Here is a 23879-nt window from a genome sequence, read left to right on the forward strand (position 1 = left end):
TGATGACGGGCTATTATAATAATATAACTATGTAAGCTGTGTAAATAGGAGCCAGCTGCAGTATCGTGATATTGTGCAATTACTATGATAGTGTTAGTAACAGTATATACAGGGTGGCCCGCTATAAGTTACCGTTTTTTATCCGTGTATCGGTCAAATAATATTATAAGGATCAGCTAGTCGCATACGTTTTGTTAAAATAGAAAATAGCAGTTTTACTGCTGTTTTTTAAGAAAGAAAAATTAAAACGTTCATATTACGAGCATCATTTTAACTTTAGATGTTTAGTGTTCAGTTTTTTGAATGCAACTCTAGGAATGAAGTAATAATATAATATTTATATTTTAAATTAAATTTTTGTTATGTAATTTTTGTATTAATGTTCTATTACATATTACGTTAATAGTTCGATCACTTAAATACTATTTTGTGGCTTGGCGTGGTGCGTTGGCTGCTATCAGTCGCGGAATGCGACTGAGAGTAAGTAACGACCACAGCTACTAGCTCCCGGATGGGTGACCACTCGGGATCATAGTGGTTAAAAACCTTGCCACACATACACGTGTTTGTTATCAACCGTAACAATCGTAAAATACAACCTACCGTACCAACCTTACCCCTTACCATAGTTCATAACCCTTACAAACAGCTAATGGCCCTAGTTGCCGGGCTTAAGTTCAATTAAAAAAAAAAAAAAAAAAAAAAAAAAAAATACTATTTTATTAAAATAAAAAGTATAATATTTGATTATAAACAATATTTTAAATTATTTCTTCTAAGAAACACACATTTCATCAGAATTCCTCTTTCGTCTTTATAAAAATTTAAAAATTATGTTTAGTTTCAATGATAGTATAGGAACCGATCATTAAAACAAGTTTGGCAGTTGTTCCACACAATTTTCGTAGAATCCCTTTTACCTATAAAGCGCTTATTAATATGATCTACTGTTTGGATATTACTGTTAGTAAATTTTGTTCGTCTCGAAAATTATTATTTTTCATTGTAAATTATTAGTAAAATATTAGCCCTCGTGCGTTCAAAAACTTAAACTGACAATGACGGTTAAGTCGTAATGTACACTGCACACCATGTCACCTATCCGCTTCTACATATCATCAGTAAATTGATATGTTCTTAGAACGTGATTGAGCGTGGTTTTCTGTGTGTTTTATCGAATAGGTAGACCGTTGTCACAAAAAATGGTCAAGTTGTTGTCATGTTGCCCTCCGTATACAATAACACCCATGGGCGATGGGATAATAACTGCGCCCGTCTATCAGCGCGAACATTACTCCTACTATGTGTACCTCGGTAGAACGGTTACGCGGTGCAGGCAGGGTAGACGGGAGGGTGACCGGATGCGAAATTAAATTCCTCCAGTCGCACGGTATATTCGCCGTCCGGAAACTCCCAATGTTAACCACCCCCGCCGCCCGTGACTTTTGACGCGATCTAACAAGATTTATAACCCATTACGTTATTTCGTGTTAGCAATGCAAAACATGGTGACCACCGCTGCCGCGCCTCCATTGTATACGTGAAATGCACTATAGCACGCAAAGGACCTTAAGTCTAAGTCGTCGCCACCACCGTCAACGTAGCGCTACCACCTTCCTATATTTTCCGAATAATAATCACCAACCACCCACGGCTCTGTCAGACGCAAGGGGTCCCAACCCCCGTCGACCTCGTAATGCGTACCGCGGCTCGGATGGTGGTCCTCCGCACACCGTCTCTTTGTGTGTGCCGACTAGCACGCAGACCTGATTATACGGTCTTAATCATTCGCCGTTGCTAAATAACAATGGTAATTATACAAGTGTAATACAGCATTATATGTTTTGCCATTGTGGTATACGCATATACGCGCGCACTTTATATGGCCTACATCTTGTGACGATAAACGGGACGAGCCCAAGTACAACCTTCTTAAAATTGCTTTAATCACACGTAGAATTATAGAATATAATATCAACTTAACGGTTCGTACATCCAATGCATACGTTATCAAATAATACACCTATTTAAATATGCAAACGGTATTTATCTCATTCATAGTATATACATGTACATATATATATATATATATTAACTGCAAATAGTCGTAATATTCAACGATTTCTTAAGAATCATTTTCAAACATGATTAACCATATTTAACAAAAACATAAAATAACTTCGTTGAATTTGGGATTGAATTTAAAAATAACAAGTTTATTGCCACTTAGAAAAGCGTAAAATATAATCTACAGTTTTATAAAAAAATACACATTTAAATTAATTACATGTTGTATTCTGTTACAAAAGCTTACTACCCGTAAAATGTATTGATTATTTCTAATTGGAAAATATAACTGTATAATATTGCAATAAGTATAGTGTACATTATTTTATTGTAATTTATGTGTTAATATTTTTACTAAATAACAGTCATGTTAGTTGTTGGTTGAGGTTTTTTTCATAGTATAGTCCAATTTGAATACAAAAAAATAAAAATAATAATAATAATAATAAATAAAAAATAAACATAATATAAAAGTGATGAAAATCTAAATATAATCGTTACATTATTTTTAATATTAAAGTATATTAAAAGTAGAGTAACTTTTGTTGGTTGTCATAGCTACGAGCGATTTCTGAAAAGTAATTTTTCATTTAGATTATTCGTGCTTATAATTTAGAGTTTTAAAAATACTTGCATTATAATTATTTCGAATGCTTAGTATTTACCGTACATTTTTGAAGTAATTTAAAATCGTACAGGAAACTATATTATAATATTGTTAACTTAAATTATAGTTAACTCACTATAATAATAGTTATATTATCAGAATATTGATACGATTTAAATAATTACACACTGTTTTTTAGGTTATAATTTATAACATACTTTATTTCTAAGTATACGGGTACAAGACATGTACACTTTAGAAATTATTTAGTATAAATATATTGATCTGTCATAATGTTATTCAATTTTTTAACGTTGCAGTTAAATTAAGTATCACCAATTAATATATTGATGTACAGAAAAACTTGTACTATTAGGTCAGTATGGCAATAATTGAGTTTAGGAAGGGGGTAGTAATGCTCACATTTACCAAACTACCATAGCTACGGCCTTGACGAGTAGTTAACTGTTATGTGTAGTTTTACTTAAACGGTTATTATATTTGGGTGAATTTGTAACTTACGTTACATTACCACTCATTATTATATACTATTAAAATATCAATTGTTTTTTATTTTTTAACCATAAACTTCATATCTGTTCCATTTATTCAATCGAATACATCATTTCTCATTGCCATCTACTCAACGTTGGCAAACATTTCAATTCTGCACTTTTACAGTCAGTCAGTAAAAGTAAGATTGTTGTAAGTAAATATTGAAGCAACATTTTCAACTAAATACGCATCAAAATAATTTTAAAGTTTTACATGGAAGATAAATGTAAACGGGAATATAAAAACGGTCGTATTGTAATTGAAGCCCTTTTTTAAAAAATACCAAATATTATCTTCTCAAAGAAATTCTATTGAAGACCATACATACTGTTTATTCGGAACACTTGCTATTCCTTACTTTACTATATTATTCAGAGTAAGTTGTTAAAGTATAAATCATGTACTAGTACAATCCAAACGTATTTTGAACCTGTGAATTCGTAAATCATCCGCATACATAAAAAATACCATGATTAACAGTTATTGGTATTTTTTTCGATTAACTTTGTTTTTTCAATTAAATTTAAAATGAATAAGTCAAGCTTATTAATATATAGATATTAGATATAATTTAAAATAAGTGATTATTATTTGAATATTATAATTTAAGAATGTATATCTATGTGTATTATTTATTTTAAAATCTTTAGAATTTATAGAACTTTATTCATAATTTAGAATGTTTTCAATTTAAAATTAGAATGTTAATATACTTACTAGATTGTATTAATCTTAGTATCGTTTAAAACTTACAATTTTTGATTTATAAAACAAATATCTAATATATAAATAAAGCTTAGTTTCAAAATGTAATAATATTTAGAAATTACCAAAATAAAAGTTTAAACGTTTAATCCAACTAATCATAGTAAATACATGTACCTAGATACTATTTAAAATAATTGGAAATTTAATAAATTAAAAATTAAAAACCCGTTGAACAAGTACTAATACAATATACCATAATTTTATGAATAATTTTGAAAAAAGCACAATCTATTATAACTATAATACTTTAATGAATATAAATCTGTAAGTTTATGTTTAATATGTCTTTAAACGAGCAGCTATGTTACCCATGTATAACATTAGTAATTAATATGATAATTTAATTATTATATATTATCTATAAATAAAAACACAAAATCTATCGTTATCAATAATTTAGTAAAATTTTTTTTCTAAAAATATATTAGACGTTCTATTTTTTTTTTTTTTTTTTGAATTAAAAATTATAACCGGTTACAAACAAAAATATTATTTTAGATAATATAAAAATTAAATATTAGCTAAATTAGAATTATTTAGGAAAATAAAAGTTGGTTTAAGTTAAATTAAAAAGGAAAATTATTTAATTCAAAATTAAATTAATAAGTTAAAATTAGTTAAAATTATAACTATTATTAACTCATTAATAACCAGAATAGTATAAACCTAATTTTTATTAGATATCATAGATTTTTATTATTTTTAAGACCAACAAAGCTAGTACCAACTTACTTTATAATTATATTTGTTGTAAAACTGAAGCATAAAGAGAATCATTAATTTTTTAAGCGGTCAGAGTTATATAACTTTGTTTTATATTGATTCATGATAATAATATGTTTTATGAACAGTTTAAGAGAATTGTATTTTAATTCTTATTTGTAAAGTTTATCACCCAATAATGTGTGTAACGTTATTTTATGATGTACTTATTAAATATACTACGTTATGTTATTTTTATAATTTATTATTAGTAGTGTTTTTTCAATGATTTAAAATTAAAAATTTTAGAAAAATACTATAGATATAACTGTTCCTTTAACATATTAGTTAATCATGATATAGAGAAAATTTCAAAGCATTTATTTTATTTTATATTTTAATTTAAATTAAAATCTATACAATACATTAAAATATGAGATGAAAACTTAATATAATGAATGACTAAGCAAATACCTAAATAATATGAAACATTTATTATAAATTAAAGGTGTGTGAAAACTAACATAAAAATAAATTTATCTTTTTGTTTGTTTGTAATTTCACAGTAAAACTTTATGCTAAAGAATACATAAATATTAATTTATAAGTTAGTTTGCAAAGGGTCTTATTCTTAGTCATATTTGTTGTTTTTTGTTTTTCATGGTTTTCGAATATTCGTTTTATACACACTGTGGTTTAATGATAAAATATAAAAAATTAAAACCATTTAGAAAATTCAAAGATAATATAGGTTATTCAGATTTAAAAGAAATCAAACATTTATCAGGAACTTAATAATATTGATTATAAAATAATAAGATAATTATATTAAATATAGTACAATACCAAAATATTTTATAATAAAACAAGTATCTTACTAACATTTCTTCAGGTTACTTTCAAATTGAATTAAACTTCATTATTGATATAAAACTATTTCAAACGATAATTAAAGTTTAAGTTTTCAATAACTTAAAATTAATTTAATAGTATGTATAAAATTATTTAAAAATTAAAATGGTTAATGTATGTTATAAATGTATGTTTATGCTAACTTGCTATTATTAAGCATTGATAGCGCTTTTTATTTTTATTATAAAATAGGTATACACTATTTATTTACTTATATACTTTTCCAATACATGAAATAAAGAAACAATGTGCTATATTATATTTAATAATATACATTATAGATAAAAATTAATGAAAAAGTTATAAATTATAATAAACAATCGGGTATATTTATTTTTTATTTTTTAAGAAAAATAATTTACGAGTATCTTTTAAACAAAATTTGTATATTTATTGTATTTTATTAATTTTAAATCTAATAACATAAGCTAAAAGTTAGTTGTATCTTATGTGGGTATAATTAACATATTTTACTAAATATTATGTAACAAAAGTTTTCGCTAAGACCCTATTTTACTATTTTAGTAAAAACATAATATATACGATAAGTCATAACAGAATAAATTACCATGTTTATAATATCACGGCTGTGTCTGTTTAGCTTAAATTAACTACCTATATTTCCAACAATCATAAATTATTAAAGAGCAAATATAAGCTATCGACCTTAATTTTTTATACACTCGTACAATTTTGATAATTAAGATTTATTCAAACAATAAGACTGATCGAGATTTTAGAAATAAAAACATAAAATTGTTTTGCTGGTATTAATTTTAATTTTCCCATATGTGTATCATTACAGAAAATATAGTAAAACATTATAATTTATGTTTAACCAACCACGTACATTTTATACATATATGTAAGTACCTACATAATAAAGCTTATTAAATTTATTTTGATTCTGTATTATAATTACACATATTACCCAAATCGCGTAACGGTTTATTTTTTAATCATTTCATGGATTTTTTTTTACAACATTTTTAATCAACAAAATAAAATAAAAATTAGAATTATTGCGGAAATTTTACTTCAAATGTTTATAATTATAAGTTTCAAAACAATATATTGTGGTAATAACACAACCAGGTATTGAATGTTGTATTTTTTTTTTTATGTCCTATTAAAATTTAAAAGTATTACAAAAACAATTTGAGTGCTTCTATTTTTTATTTCCATACATATTTCGTCAAATAAATATTTCTAAAGATAGTTATTTATAATTTTTAAAAAATAGTTGATTTTTAATCAAATATTTTAGTCACATTCCTTGGAAATATTATACATACCAGGAATTTTTAATAGTGAAGGATAGAAATCCAATTTTAGGAAGATTTCAATTGGTCCATGTATATATCTATATGGTATACTAATACTCCGTTAATATACTTGAGTATACTTTCCTTTGTAAAAGATTCGCTGCAGAACGATGTTTTAGATTTAGAAAATAAAAATATTACAGAACGCGAGGCAAAGTAGCTCAAACTCATTTATCTACTTAGGTTGTATCATAATATATCAACAGAAAAGTTTAAAGCACTTAAATACATGATGCATTATTCATCAGATACTCGTATTGTGGTTATTTGAATAATTAAACATGAAATAAAACATAACAAGTTATATTAGTAAGCTATCGTAATGATTTTTTAAGCTTTTAAACGAATTTCTTCTAATGGATTTTCAGGCGGAAGGTGGAGTTTTTCGCTCGTGTCGTGTTTATAATAAATTATACGATCGTCGCATAATTTTGGTTACAGGAGGTATCGATATTCGTTTTTGAAAAAAAACTGGCTGACAAGCTGCACAAGCCCAGGCGTAAAGAGACGGTGACGGAGATACTGAAGAAAAGCGTGCACTACTTAGAGATGCTCAGACAGCCAAAGCTCATACTCAAGGTGGTTCATTCCGTGGAGGACTGCAACGACACGCTCGCGTTCGCCGCCGAGCCCGTGATCGCCAGTCTGGCCAACATACTCGCGTACCAGGCGTCCGTCGGTGGCCGGACAGTGAACGGGCCACCGTCCACCGGCGCGTCCATCATCACCACTACGGCCATGCCACGGCCCGCGCACGCGAGGGAGTACAACTTTTTGGACTTTGAAATCAAGTACGGCATCAGACAGGTGAGTCAGATTTTGCGTGCCTGACGGGTGCGTTTTAATTACAATCGATATTTGCGGTCATGGTTTATGACGTGACGTTATTGCTTATGGGCATACGTTTTTTACAATTATAATATAATATGACTGCGGTCGTTATTCGATAAATAACGCGTACGCAGAACTGATGTGTTATTTTCTGACATTTTTTTTTTACCAATATTGATTAGAACGTCGAAATAATCTCCCGTTGCATTTAGTCGATTCGTTGACTGTATAGTTATCAACGATCATTTATCGGTCTTCAAAAACTTCTATTTATTTGTGTAATCTTCTTTTGAGTTTTATACGTCATGTTCAGTGTTATCTTGTCATATAACTTTCATAGTTCTATGTCTATGTCATAAATTATTAATGAATATATATATTTCCTCTTTCTATGATTAAGATATTTATCATTTGCTTTTCTCCGACGGCATCTACTTATGTCTTTTTAAATTTTTTTTATTATTTATATCTTATAGACAACTTCTACTAAGCCAGTGTTTTTCTTTAAGCTGCTTTTTTGCATATTTTACCAAACCAAGGCTATAATTTTGGTTTTTCCTATACAAAAAACTTCCAAGATCTATAAATATTTCTTTAAATTATTCATAAATTGCATCTATAATTTTATTGACCAATATTTTTTTTTTTTTTTTTTATTACTATCCAAATTGTATTTTTATGTTTCTCATACCGTTTGATCTATACATTTAACAATAACACGGTTAAATACTTATCATAGTTAATTTGCAAATTATGATTTTCATATTTATTTAACATACAACTTCTAATTTATCCTAGTTGTATTAATTCCAAGTAATAGTTTTACATGCCTAATGTTATTCTTAAATTAGTTGTTTTCTTCACATTTCCGAAATAATATTACAATTGTTTAATAATAACTTATATTCCTTGTAAAATTTTTAATTAATATTTGTAATTGATTTTATACTGTCAACAAAATAATGAATTACTAAACATGTATGTAAAAACAACATAAGTTAAATAATAGCGTAAAAATTATAATTAAAAGTTTAAAAAAAAAAAAAAAAGAAAAAAAAACATTAAAAAATTATAATACTTAAGATTTAATTTACCATAGAAATAAAGTAACTTACAAAATAACATTTAAAGAATAGAATTTGTTAATAATTACTATTACAGTATTACATCAATCTACTTTTTAGTATATGAATTATGTTTTACTAAACATAATAAGTTATTCTCATATTATTGTCAGCGCTTATAATAAAATTGTATCTATAGCACGTATTTATCTTATAAGTTATAATATATGTTTAAGGTATGTCTAAAAAAAAAAGGTTCTTTGTATTCTAGAATATAAAAATGACATTATAATTTTTACGTTGGATAGTAAGTCTTATTTTGCTTTTCTCGATCAGAATTACACTCACTTGAGTTTCGTTTAGATAAAATCTTTTGAAAATTATTTTAATATATAAATAATAAATAAATTTATATATACTAAGTGTATAAATTGTTTGTTTTAATATCAAAATGATTTCTAATTTTCATTTGAAATCACATATAACTGAATTAAACGTTAAATATTATTTGATATTTTAGATATTGATTAAATAATTATTCATGTAATTTATATTGAAAAATATAGGTATCTACTCTGTTGTAATTATTTAAAAATATATGACCTATGTCATAAGTACGATAATTAAACACTTTTATTAAATTTGTAAAAACTGTGTTTAAATAATACACAATATGGCTGCTATTTTAACAGTACTAGCGGTCTTTTTATGTTGTTTTTTTATACTCTACTGTTGTCATTAACCTAATAAATAATTAAACTAAAAGTATAATATAACACTATTAAATTGTTGTATAATACATGTGTATAAATAATTATATATTATACTATTTTTTACATTGGTAGTTGAAATTATTCAAATACTTTACCACGTTGTGATTTTTAAATATGATTATATTTAACTATGGAATAATTGTATTGAGATAATATTTGGTAAATAACAAGAAAATTCTAAATTGGAGGTCTTATACACTTAAAATATAGCGATAGTGTAATATAAACATATAACACCTTGTCGAGTGTTGTAAAATAACTCAAAACTTACTGCACAGTAAAAAGTAAAAAATATTAACTATGACAGATTAAGTTAACGAACAAATAAAATCAATATGAAAGTGAATTAGTATGATTCAATTAGAATTGAGGTTTAATTTAGATTGGAATATATTAAATATTAAATTGAAAAGTGTAAGCACAGGACTTATGGTGGACTTAAGTCTTCTTAGAACTTAGACAGTGATGGAAATGGATCTGACAAGAGATGATCCACAACGAAACTGTCGTATGTTCTTCAAGGCTTAGGATATACAACCATTTGGCTATTGTTCGCTGGTTCCATTGGTATTAAAGTTAATAATTATTTTAATATTTGTGTCAAGAACTTACTACTTATTTAAGCACTATTAAATCTCTACAGAAATCTGTGTGGAAATTTATTTTTATGGCACATTTTGCTATTATAGTAAACAAGACTTCAATATAAATTAGAAGTACATAACGGGAGTAGCAATTATTTTAAAGTTGAAAATCATGATATGTTATCATATTTTAATTTTTTATACAGCAATATTACATTAAGTGGTTATAATGAAATTAAAATTATTGAATAATTTATCGTATTAATAAGTAGTTTTACAAAATAATAATTAAATTATTTTAAAATATCATAAAACTATTGTGTTTATCATTAATATTAGAATGTTTTGTTTATCATTTTAAAACTGGTGATAATTTAAATTATGAAAAATGTCTACCATTTATTTACCATTATTTGTAACGCATATATCTTTAATACATAGAAGATTTGAAAAATAATTTCATCAAATAATGTAATCATAATAACCAGTATTAGATTTATTGGTAAATTGTAAGATGGATAAAAAGAAACTTCATATATTAAATAATAATTAGCTGTATACAAAAAAAAAAAAAATCAATACTGAAATCATTTTTTTTTTTTTAAATTAAATAAGAAAAACACTTACAGTCACAACAAAAAAACTTTAACTACACAATTGACCATAATGTTCATAAGAATTAAAAGATTTATTGTACGACAATTTTTAATTATTTGCTTGCACTCACTTCTTTAAATGCTTTTTATGTGGGTTACTTGATTTCAATTCACTAGTGAATTAAGCAAAAGACAGAGCTTCCTAGTAATGTAAAGTTAAATTGTTTAAATTAAATGTTTAATAATGAAAAAAAAATATATATGTTTATATATGATTTGTTTTTAATTGATGCTTATTTTATTGTATTTTAACTTAAGATTATAAATATTACCTCTATTAATAAGTAGGATTCAAAAGTTGTAGGAGCTAAAAAAGATGCAAAAAAATTATTCTAGATTCAAAAAAAAAAAAAAACTTCATTAAATGTTGTTAATAAATTAATAATATACATGAAAACTGTTTATAACTGAAAACAAATTATAACTGGTTGGCATTTTGACATATCATTGAGCTAAAAATATAATTAAAAATATTTTTTCAGTATTTTTGAAATCATGATTAATACCTTTGTTGAAAATTTTTAGTTCTATGTTCAATAATATTAATTAAAATATACACGATAAGAAAGAAAAAAATCAATTTTTTTAGAAAAATATGAAATATGCGTATACAGTCAATAAAATATACACTTTTTTTAGCTAAAATTAACAATATATGCATTTTCAATTTTCAATTTTTTAACTCTCCATTTTACATATTAGATTTTTAACTTGGTTTTCTATAAATTGAGTGCATACAGAACAATATTCAATTCCTACAACTTCCGAGCCCTATTTATAAGTAAAACAAATATTTCAATAACTTAGACATATACAAAATAAAGAAACCATATCTATAGTTATATACATATATATTGTATAAATGTTTTGTAATTGTTTTTTGAATTAGTATAGTAAATAACATCGTGTTTACTCGCATATCCACGTATACAGATTATGCTCATTAAATTCACTACTATACTAGGTATGTATATTGAAAAAGCTAAATTTACTAGATATTTTAATTTAAATGAACAACTCAACAATCTGAACCCTAAGAGAATATTCAACCTATACATAACTTTGATAATCTCAAACAATTACATTCACCAAGCATTTTCCGGATTTTTAACAACGTGTCGTTTTCTCGTTGCTATTTTAAATAAATGTTGAGAGAAATAAAAATCACTGTCGTATAGTTTCGAATTGTTTTTGATTTATTTATACCTTATAAATTTTTTTTTTTTTTTAATTATAATAAATTGATTTTATAAAATACCTCGAAGAAATAATTTTAAATAATTTCAATATAACATTTAAGCACCAATTTCTAAATAATTTAATATTAAAATGATATGTCAGCAATTAAAATATTCATAAAATGTTTATTTATGTCGAGTGAAATATTAGTTTATCATCGTGATTTAAAATATAATATTATAAGTTATAAAAATTATGATTAATACAATTCCACACAATATGTATCATTTATCAAGATATTCAAGTTTTAATAAAATCCTAAACACGTACTGTATTTTTTTTTTTTTTTTTTAGGTATTATCTCTGTTAAAAAAAAATCTTGTAACTAACCACTTGGAAAAGTTTAATTTTTTTAATTTATGTATTTATTTTTTACACAAAATAATGTCTTAATTTCTTAACTAAATATTTTGTAATAAAATATTTAGTACGTGTATATATGTATATGCAATACTTTAGTTTAATATTGATATATTTATCTGGGTATTTAAAAGTCATGTTTATTTTTCATATTTATTAATATGCTAAAAATGATGATTGTTCTATAGCATGAATATTATTTCTAAAAATTATATTTGTCTAATTCGATAATATTGTTTTTTTGTGTTTACATAATTGTATAAAAGTATATTGTATTAAGAATATTATATTAAACAAATAGTGATACATATTTAAATTGAACGTAAAATGTTGTTATAATTTGTATTTTAGTGATATATACTGTACTAGTTAAATTAGTGAACCCATGGGTGTTATAAAAAATATTCAAACATAAATTGAATAATATTAAATTTTCAAAAGTAGATGGGTTTCATTACAAAAATAACTCATTTACCATCAAAAAAACTTCTTCATTTTACTAGAAATTGCATTTAAAAACAATAAAAATTTAAGAACAAAAAATATTTTTTGTGTATAAGAAAATATAAGTAAGAATGCATTTTAAAGAATAAATTAAAAAAAAAATAATTTATTATAAAACGGCAATTATTAAAACATTTATTTAAAATTATAATATGAATGTAATTATCTTGATAATAATAGTATAGCTATTTTTTTTATATAGTTCAGTTTTATTGATAAATAGAAATTATCATTTCAAAATAATTTTTTACATTGGTATTATAAAGCTACTTTAGCAAATAAAGACTTAATAAGAATTTTTTTATAACACTATACTTGGATATTTATAAATAATTTAATACCATTAATTTAAATATCTTTTCTAAATTTATGTAGATATTATCCAGTTAGTATTTACTGACTGACGTATTTTATAATACAAGTAGCTGAACAAGTAATAATGTATAAATTAAGTGTTTAAATAATATTTCTTCGATCCCATAGTTTATATTTGGTATCCCTCTTCGAAAAGCATATTATTATTTTAAATTAATTTTCACATTTATTTATGCATAAATTAAAACACAATCGAATATTTAAAATTTTTTTTTTTCTTGGTTAATGAAAAAATTACAATCTGTGCAATAGAGAACAATAATTAAATATGATAAATAATGAAAAAAAATAAATTTATATGAGATGGGATGTGGCCCATTAGTAGCACTCTCTTAGATAAGACTAGATAGGTCTTATTATTGCTTTTTAAATTAGTAATTTTGTTTTTTAAATTTAGTTTGGATTTTAGTAAGGTACGAAATTTGTGGAATCTAATGTTTGCTACTTGATTTTTTATTTTTAAGTGGGGACCCCTTGTAAGGCATTTATCTAATGTTAAACCTAATTATTTTATTTGGTTGGATAATAGTATGGATTTATTGTTAATTGTAATATTTGAGCAATGGCCTTTTTCAAAATAAAGGTAATATGGGCGATTTTTTTTCATTTATTTTCGTTTACCATTTTTTTTTTTTTTTTTTTTTTAATCAAGTTTCGATTTTAGAAGTGTATTTTTGTAAGTTTTTAGAGAAAATTATGAGATTGTTTTTAATGAACAGAATAACAGTGTCGTTGGCATATGTTGCTAGTATCGTATTTGAATCATTGAATATATCAGATGTAAATATGTTGTATAAATCAGGGAATAAATCGCTACCTTTTGTGACACCTGCATAAATACTGAAAGAGTCGAAAGTTTCTTTTCCTTGAATTATTTTTTTCAAATAGGTTGTTTTTTAATGAGTAAGTCATGATAAAATATATTTCTAAAAAAATGATAATATTTTAAAACTTACAGTTTTAGATAATTATAAACAAAATGAATATAATTAATAAATCTTATAAAAATAAGCATAAAGAATTTATCAAAGACAATATTAAAGAAAAAAAATAATAACAGGTTGATAATACATATTGTGTATACACATGGTTATTACATGTATTGTTTTACGTTATTAGATTAAATTTAAAAAATGTAATTAATTAATTTTTGGAACTAACATATTCAAACTAGATTTTGATTCATAAAATTTGTTTGATACATTTTTATAATTTAGTCGTAAGCTTTGAATAGTTGCCATATCAACAATTTTAAATGATTTTTATTTTTTTTATGTTGAATATATTAATGAGACTGACACCTTTTCTAATATAATTATATAAAAAAATATTTTAATAAAATTGCCTTACATTATTTTATTGCTATATTTCTTAAAGAGTTTTCAAAAAGCAATAAAATTTAAAATTCATAACTCAATAGTACTCTGTGATTTTATACATCTCCAACCAAAATAGGTGGTTTATAAACCATTTATAAACCAAAAAGAAAATCACTTCATTTAAAAAAAAATTGAAAGTGGCAGTTATTACATAATCAACGACTGATTTCAAAAATAAAAATTATTCTCCATATAAAAATATAATTTTAATTTAAAAAATTTTAGATTGCCGAAGCTCTTGATTTCTTATCACCTCAAGTCTATCATCACAATGTTTGTCCGAGCAGTATACTGGTAACAAAAACAGGAACTTGGAAACTAAGTGGTCTGGAATTCATTGGTATGTATAAATTACTTATTAATTATATTAATAATATAGTAGCTACATTAAATATTCATATTTTAAAAATTATTTTTAAAACATGAAAATTAGTTTGATCTTTTTTTTTAAATTTAGTAAATACGAGTACTTTATTTTTAATTTACAAATTATATTTTCTTAAAATTGTACAGTAATATTATTTTATAGCTATCAATAATTACAAGCACATAATTGCTTATTTTAAAATATTATTGTATTTCTCTGAACGCCTGTTCATATATCAATATTGTTAACAGTATTTAAATAGTACCTATATAAACATTTACTATAAGCATAACTGATAACTGTTTAGTATAATAATTACATAACTATCAGCACAAAAAGAGGAAATAAATTATCTTCAATTATATCTTTAAATGTATTTTGGAATGAAAAATTTAAATAAATCAAGTGAGTATCACTTTGTAATGCATAGTGTGGAATGAGCAACTATAATATATGTGTTAAATTTTATTTCAATGAGATACCGTTGTACACGAAACATGATTCTAAGCTTTTATCACGATATATCTTATAATTAATTTACATATACTATTTATTTTATACTACTATTTGTTATAAAGTTATTTATTTTACTATCAGTTTAACGATAAGTTATTTTTTTGGAAAACAATGTATTTGAAATTGTCATTGTATGTATGCATTTATTACAAATAATGGAATTAATCTGTAAAAAAATAATTTACATCATTATTTATGTAATTTTTTTTTTCAATTCAAAATTTAAAAGTCTATAAAATATTTTTTGCAAATTATTGTTATTTTCATGAGTTTTATCAAAAATATATCTTTAGCTGCTAATATTTCGGTAAAATATTTTAAATATTTTATATACAGCTATTAGAACAACTTATATAGGATTATGTATTTGATTTTCAAGCTTTCTTACACACTGAGTTTTTTTTTTTTTAACAAAAACTATGTACAATTTATAAAAATATTTAAAATTTATCATGTCTATTAATAGCTTAAAAAAAGTCATTTATTTTGAAAATCTTATAATTTATACAAAATGACCATGTATATATTGATAATAATTCTCACATATCTATAATTAGTTATTATTTGAAATCCAACAAAATATTAAAAATCATTTAAGAAAAAATAGTTATGTTACGGGTGAATATCTAATGATGTACAAATTTATACTTTTAACACTCATAACAAATTAATGTGACTTTCTGGTAAACTTTTTTTTTAGAAAAACTTATCATGAATATTTCATTTCATTGTTAGATATAAAAAGAAAAAAAAATGAATTTTTAACTAAAAACTAACTTTCAAGAATTCAGTCTTTTTTTTAAGTAAAAACTACATCCAATTTTCCATCAGAAATTACCCTCAAAGATGAAAATCAAAGAATTTTTTCAACTACTTATCATATATAATATGTATATATACATTATACACAAATAAACACATATGATAAAATCAACGATACACGAAAAACACATCACTGTTGAATGCGCAAATGATGTGTTGAATGTTCATAAAGCATTAGGTCCAAAGCAAAAAGCAAAAATACATAAATAGTCAAATAAAATAAAAACATAATGAAAATAAATTTACATTTTTTTTTTTTAATTCACCCCATGTTCAACTAATAAATAATAATAAAATTTATTTTTGTAAAGAATGGTCCTTCGCTATTATTTTTCTAAAATAGTGAAAGTGCTGTAAACAACAAACCAACCACTAAAAATACTATGCCTAATCCAGTAGCCAGACATTGTTAAAATGTATAATAATTTACATTATACTATTATAAAATATATAACATGTTAATGAAATAATTATTCAACGTGAAAGTAAAGTAATATGTTGAACAATATATTAATGTGTTATCACATTATCACAGAATATAACGAATATTTTATTATTTTCTCATACTTAATTTTTTTTTTTTATATTTGTTCATCGCATTATTTCACCAATTTTATAACTTGTGTAATTTAACCAATAGATAAATGTTAAATAATTTATAATTTTTCTAAGAGAATAATCGGTATAATTTATTGTGACTTGAAATTTTGTAGTTGTCACATAATCATAACTAATATTGTTACTTTATGCATTTTGTTTAAACTATATTAAGTTTAATGTAAAATTTAGATAGGAAAAAATAAATTTGAATCATTCAAACAATTATATTATTTTATGTAATAACACTGAACATGCTAGAGTCTTTCGCATTTCATAGTTTGTTTCAGGTACCTTGTTGGCGGGGTACAAACTTAAAATATTATATTATATTTAAAATTCACTAAACTTCATTATTATACTTGAATTTTGTCGCAAAAAATATTATAGTTTAAACCTAAATGTTTAAGAGTATAAATTTATTAATAAAAAGTTAATATATGTTTATGTTAAGTGTCGTTGTTTAGAAAATAACCATGAGAGATATGGATCATAAAGATTTAAAATGTATATTTTGATTAATCACTGTTAAGAGTACTATTATATGAAACTTTAATTATTTCAACTTCCCAAAAGTGTCAATTAATTAAAAAACAAATTATAAATTAATTTGTAAGAAATCAACATTATTGTATATACAAATTTAGCATATTTATATAACTTAAGTTATAAATGTAATTTTTAATTATTCTACCAACATGATTTAATTGCTATTAAAATATAACTCAAATTCTCAAATGTTTATAGAAAATAATTAAATTTCAATTAATATTTAACTTACTATGCGTGTTTTTCATATGAAAATTATAAGTAATATTATAAATGCTTTGATGGAAGTATAATTATATGTTTTTATAATATATTAATTAATAGTAGAATAACATAATATATGCAAAATTAGTAAACCTAAGTATTATAAAAATATATTGGATTACACTAATTAATGTAATTTTTAAAAACAAAAATAATCTACTAATATTCTTGACCCCGAAAAATAATACCATAACATTAATTAGTAGATTGTACTAAAGATATTATACATGATTCATATTAAATATCAAACAATAGGTATATTTTATGTTTGCGGCATATTTGTTAAATTATAGAAATATAATAGTTTCATTTAAATTAACACAGTTAAAAAAAAAAAAAAAAAAAAAAATACCAGATAAACAAATAATTTAAGGTGTTATGATACATGCATATATATACTTAACGTTTTAGTGAAATAAAAATAATATTACAATATATCTAGTTTAATGATGACAAATAAAACTGAGTTAGAACAATTTTCAACTTATTTGTAAAAATATACATATTATTATATTATACACGTTGAATTTTATATATGTATACAGTCAATAATGTATTATTTTTTATAAACTTTATATTAAGTATATAAAATATGTCACATGTTAAAACATAAACATTAAACAATATCAAGAAATCATGCTCTGATAACGGATATCTTTGATAAAACCCATATACATATGCATGTACATTATGTACTAATTAGGAATATCCATACAGTGTGATAGTAGATAATTAATTAATTCATTAATCATTCCAAAAAAAAAATTACTGATATTTTAGTTTAAAAAAAACGAAGTACAATACTACTGGATTTTAATATATTATATTACGCATTTTTATAGTTGACTTAAAACATATTTTACAAAATTTGAGTTTTTATTAAACAACTGTATTACCGTATTGTTATAACAAACGGCACCACTATGACAATGTAATGTATAAAAGTGATATGCATTTAATATATCCTTCTCAATTACTGATAAATTTTGTTAAACACAAAATACGCACAAATTCCTCATTTTTTAAATTTTTTTAAATCGATGTGCTCGAACGTACAAATGCTATTATGCGTGCAATGAATTATGAGAAATGTACTGTCGATATTTTATTTTTTAAAGCAGAATTAGATAAATTGCAACTGGAAAATATGTGTCAATGTCTGTATTTCGAGTAGCTCTATGTCGAGATTCGAGATTGATTTCAATATATTGTGTTATTATTAATATGCCATGCTTATACGTGAAAAAATCATCGGGTTTTCGTTTTTCGGGACCGTCGTCTATAAATTGAGGAAAATGATAAAATGCTGTCGCAGCTACGAGTCATGCAATAATAAAGACACCATAAATCATTTACTGCTAGATCTTAATGTATAACAATATTGTAATTAAAAATATGTTTTCCGCAACAGTTGAGATTAAATTATTAAATATTTCCATTTATATACTTATTATAGTTTATACAATATTTTAAGAATAAATCATCTTCCTTCTTCTACGTATAAAATCTGGTATCCCGTTATTTCGTCGCGGTCATTTGGTCACATATATATTATATATATATATTTGAATGTATAATTATATTATATATAATAATAATAGTAATAATAATGCTACTTATATTAATATATATATTTAAAAATTTAATGGATTATCGACCGTGTTTTATAAATAGGTATATTTAATAATATAATATATACAATAATGCTATAGTATCTTCATAATTTAGTGGTAGTAGTGTAGTACCTACTTTATCGCTTATCTTTATTTCAGTTATTTATTATTTAGTTTTACGTGAGTCTTTATCAAATATTCGAATTATTACAGTGTACCTGCTCACCATATGAGTCTCTATCGATTATAGTGTTATACAGTATAAGTCTACTTTTATGGTTATAGTAGACTTCGAAAAAGCAGTGATGAATGTAATTAAAAACGAATTTTCCAATAGGAAGATTCACGGGTGTTTCTTTCACTCAAGTCAAGTGGTTTGGAGACAAATACAACACCACAGTCTTGCAAAACAATACAATGACGATGTACAATTTTCATTAGAAGTACGAAAATTAGCTTCACTTTCATTTGTATCTGTCGATAACGCTTTTGATTCATTTGAATCATTACTAGAGAGCACATATTATATTAAAAACGAAGACATTTTATCACCACTTAAAACATATTTTAAAGGAACGTGGGTTGGCATTTTGGATAGGTGAGGAAATCGTTGACGCCCATTATTTTCCATTGAAATCTGGAACTGTTATGATAGGTTACAAAAAAGTTTATTCAGAACTAACAATAAGATAGTGAGCTAGCATAATGGATTTTCAGCAATTATACACGACCAATCATTAAATAATTGCTGGACATGTACCATGTAAAAAAAATGTATAATGATTCATCTAATAAATTAATACAAATAAGTACAAATTTAAATAATAATTCAATATGCAAGGTTTTGAAAGGTATTTCTCATAATTTTAATTTTTATAAATAATAATATTGTACTGCTTTATCATGTTTTATTTTTTTTAAATATTTTATTTAGATAATTATTATTGTTTTGATTGAATTTAATTTTAAACTTTATAAATAAATAAATATATATATATATAATAATAAAATGAAATTACTGATATGTAATATTATTATTATTTAGAATATTTATAAGTATATGCGATGAAATTTCGTATGCGTCTAATTATTGTCGTGGGCCCAATTAACCACGACGAAATAACGTATAACCATATAATCTACACAATCAATATGTAATTATTTATAGCATTGTGATTATCACATTAATGTTTTAACAGTCTGTCTTTTTCCGACATGTCCTATGATTTGCTGCACTCACGTACGATAATCGTGGAATATCAAATAAATGGCATGTATTCTTTACTATGTATAATTGTTCAATACTGTTAGCAATAAACTTAAATTGATAGACGCGTGTACCATCAATAGAGTAGATAAATTGAAGTTATTCAATAGATAGGCTAAGTGTGTATGCGTCGAAAACAGACATACTTGTATTCTATATACTGTAGTGAGACTAAGTACACGGCGTACGTGTTTTATTCCGAAAAAAGCTTCTTAACAATAAATAAATCATAACGAATACGGTTCTGTATAGGTAATAAAATATAAATTTACGATACTACTAAATGCGGTTTAAGAGACGTTTCACATTTGTTTGAATAATCGATTCCTAGAAAATGTTAGCATACAAAAAATGAGCAAGTATTCCCACGTGGCTTATAATATTATTTTGTTTATTTTTGTTTTTATTTTTTCTAATGACTAAAAAACTTGGAAACGTGTAGGTCATCGTGAATTTGAGTTTAAAAGATTGCAAATAATATTTTTATTTTTATTTTATTTAGACAAGTACTAATAATATTTATTGAACAACCAATAAAACGCTTTCCTTCTTAGTATCAGTAAAAAAAAAACTAATAATATTTTTTATGTATTATAATCTACATGAAGAGCTTTTTGAAGAAAAAAAAAAAAGAACAATTAATATGTTAATCTGTAGTTTCTTACTTTTGTAGTAATCTAATATAATATACTGTATTTAATTGTTTTGATACTTATAATTCTATGAATACATTTCTTATATTTTTAACAATTTGTATTGATAATTTTAATTTATTAACCATCAGGATAAACACATTTAAAAATACAAAATAATATGATGGCCAAACTTGCCACTTAGGATATTCTCTTTTATGCGAAGTAGAGTACTAAAAATACAATTTTTACGTATTTTTTCTATTGTATTATTCTGAAACACAGTAAACAACTTTAAATTGTATTAAAATAAGTATAGTATATATAATATAATAGCTATAATTTTTCAATCACGCGTTTGTATTAAATACGCTATAATAAATACTATAATGTTTGAGTTATAAACATATTATATTTTAATAGATTTTTTTTATATTTAATATGAACTATCGTCTATTAACAATTTATTAATTAAATAATAATTTTAATTGGAACTTTATTTAATAAATTTAGACCAACTTTTGTAATATATTCACTTATAAATATAGATAATTTATACATAAAACAAATTTTTTACAATTGAATTATTCGAATAATCTACTGATACAATATGATTAACTTATTAAGTTTTAATTGGTTCTATAAATTTTAGATTAATTATTATTTTATTAAAGTACAATAAACTAAAAAAAAAAAAAAGAAAGGTAAGAAATGTATTTTTTATTTACGAGTAATTAAATACAATTCAATAAAAACTGAACATACTACTTTAAATTATGAAACCATAATTGAATAGTTAATTTATTATCATGTTCAACAAACTAGAATTAACATAATAAAAATATCAAATGTAAATTCACTATGAAAAACAAAAAAATACTTAAAAGAAAATGTCTTATAATAATTTGTTTATATATATATATATATATATATATATATATAAATACATATATTTCTACAATTAGCAACTAAGTTATGAACTAAATGACCCGAATAAAGAGTTCAAATTAAATAATAATTTATTTAGTTATATCGTATATGACAATTATTAAATAATATTTATATTAACTTAGTTGTAAAATATCAAGTTTGTATTACCATTTAAAATACAATTTTATTTTTAATATTAAATAAAAAGTTATGTAGTCATTAGTAAGATCAATAATTGTGGTAGGAATTTTATCAATGCAAAAAAAAAATATTTTATACCATATTATACCAATAATATTATCACAGAACTGTATTATACTTTTTATAATAAGAAGTGATAAAAATAAATTTTACAGTATGATAGAAAAAAATATTTGGACAAAATACGTTATTTTTATAATAATAATTTATAATAAGAGTATAAACCTCAGTCAACATACTAATTATATTTTATTAATTAACAAAATTCCATCAGCTAATAAGATTAGAACTATAAATGAAAATAATTGTATGATTATGTCTGTTAACAATATCCTTATTGATGTTAAATATATATTATATACAATGTTTAATATTATTATATAATTTTATTATTGTTCAGCCAATTGTCATTGAAAAATAAAAAAAGCAAAATTGTGTGTACGTTTGTAATTTTCTACCTATCGGGCTAAACCAGTAAAATTTTTCACGATAGAAGTGTATACTATATCATGGATATATTTGATCTCATTAATTGCAAAAAACGAAAATCGATTTTATTTTTTATTATTTAATGGGGAGTTAATTATTCATGGAGAATTCTCGGTGAAATTTATTGAGCTGTTTTAGAATTACTGGATGAACAGTGATGCAATACATAATACAATACATTGAACAGATAATTATAATTCATTATTCGTTAAAATGGTTTTAAGTGTAGCAATAAAATATAATACATATTTTTAAAAACCAAATCCATTTGTCACAAATAAACTGCATACGCGTTTTAATTAACAAGTATTCACAAAATAATAATGACGAAACGGCATAGGTACTTTGGTAAATAAATGGTAATACCTATATCAAAATAAAATATGTAGATACCTACAATATTATAATACTCAATATACATTTTTATAACGTCAATTTAAATATTGTAATAAGGTATTTTTTCATAAAACAAAATATTCTTCATCTATCTGCAATATTTTACAGGTTGTATATACCGACTTTGTTAAAATCTAATAAGTTGTTCACGACGAGTGCAAAAAAAAACTTTCTAGATATTTTAATAATGCATGAATTTATTTACATGTAGTTTGAAACGTCACTATCTCTGTCTTATTAATATACTAATGTATGATGTATTATTTATACATTTTTATTGTTTATTTAAATCATTTAGCTGAACTTTTAACATGAAAATGTTTTTAGGCTATCAGTAACAAAAAAAATTGTGAAATTTGTTTCACCAATGGCCACTATAACTTACCATTTTTCTATAGAGTTTAAATATCAATACCTAATATCCGTAAAATCGTAAAAATGTAACAACTATAAATTATATTATCATCGTAATTATTTGGTATCACAGATTTACAACACCCATTTTCAGATCTTTCACTTTACCGTAATTTTTGCT

General features: G+C 23.5%; 1 protein-coding gene across 1 annotated transcript in view; it reads left to right on the plus strand.

The window, feature by feature from the left end:
• LOC112599077 (SCY1-like protein 2) overlaps window positions 1–23879 on the plus strand; it is a 144610-nt gene that overhangs the window by 78357 nt on the left and 42374 nt on the right. Inside the window, exons 3-4 of the mRNA XM_025345800.1 lie at window positions 7378–7743; window positions 14927–15041. Coding sequence (XP_025201585.1) covers window positions 7378–7743; window positions 14927–15041 — 481 coding nt within the window. The remainder of the gene's footprint in view (window positions 1–7377; window positions 7744–14926; window positions 15042–23879) is intronic.

The sequence above is a fragment of the Melanaphis sacchari genome, unplaced genomic scaffold (assembly GCF_002803265.2).
Source record: "Melanaphis sacchari strain LSU unplaced genomic scaffold, SCAv2.0 Contig0_pilon_pilon, whole genome shotgun sequence".
In the NCBI taxonomy this organism is placed as follows: Eukaryota; Metazoa; Arthropoda; class Insecta; order Hemiptera; family Aphididae; genus Melanaphis; species Melanaphis sacchari.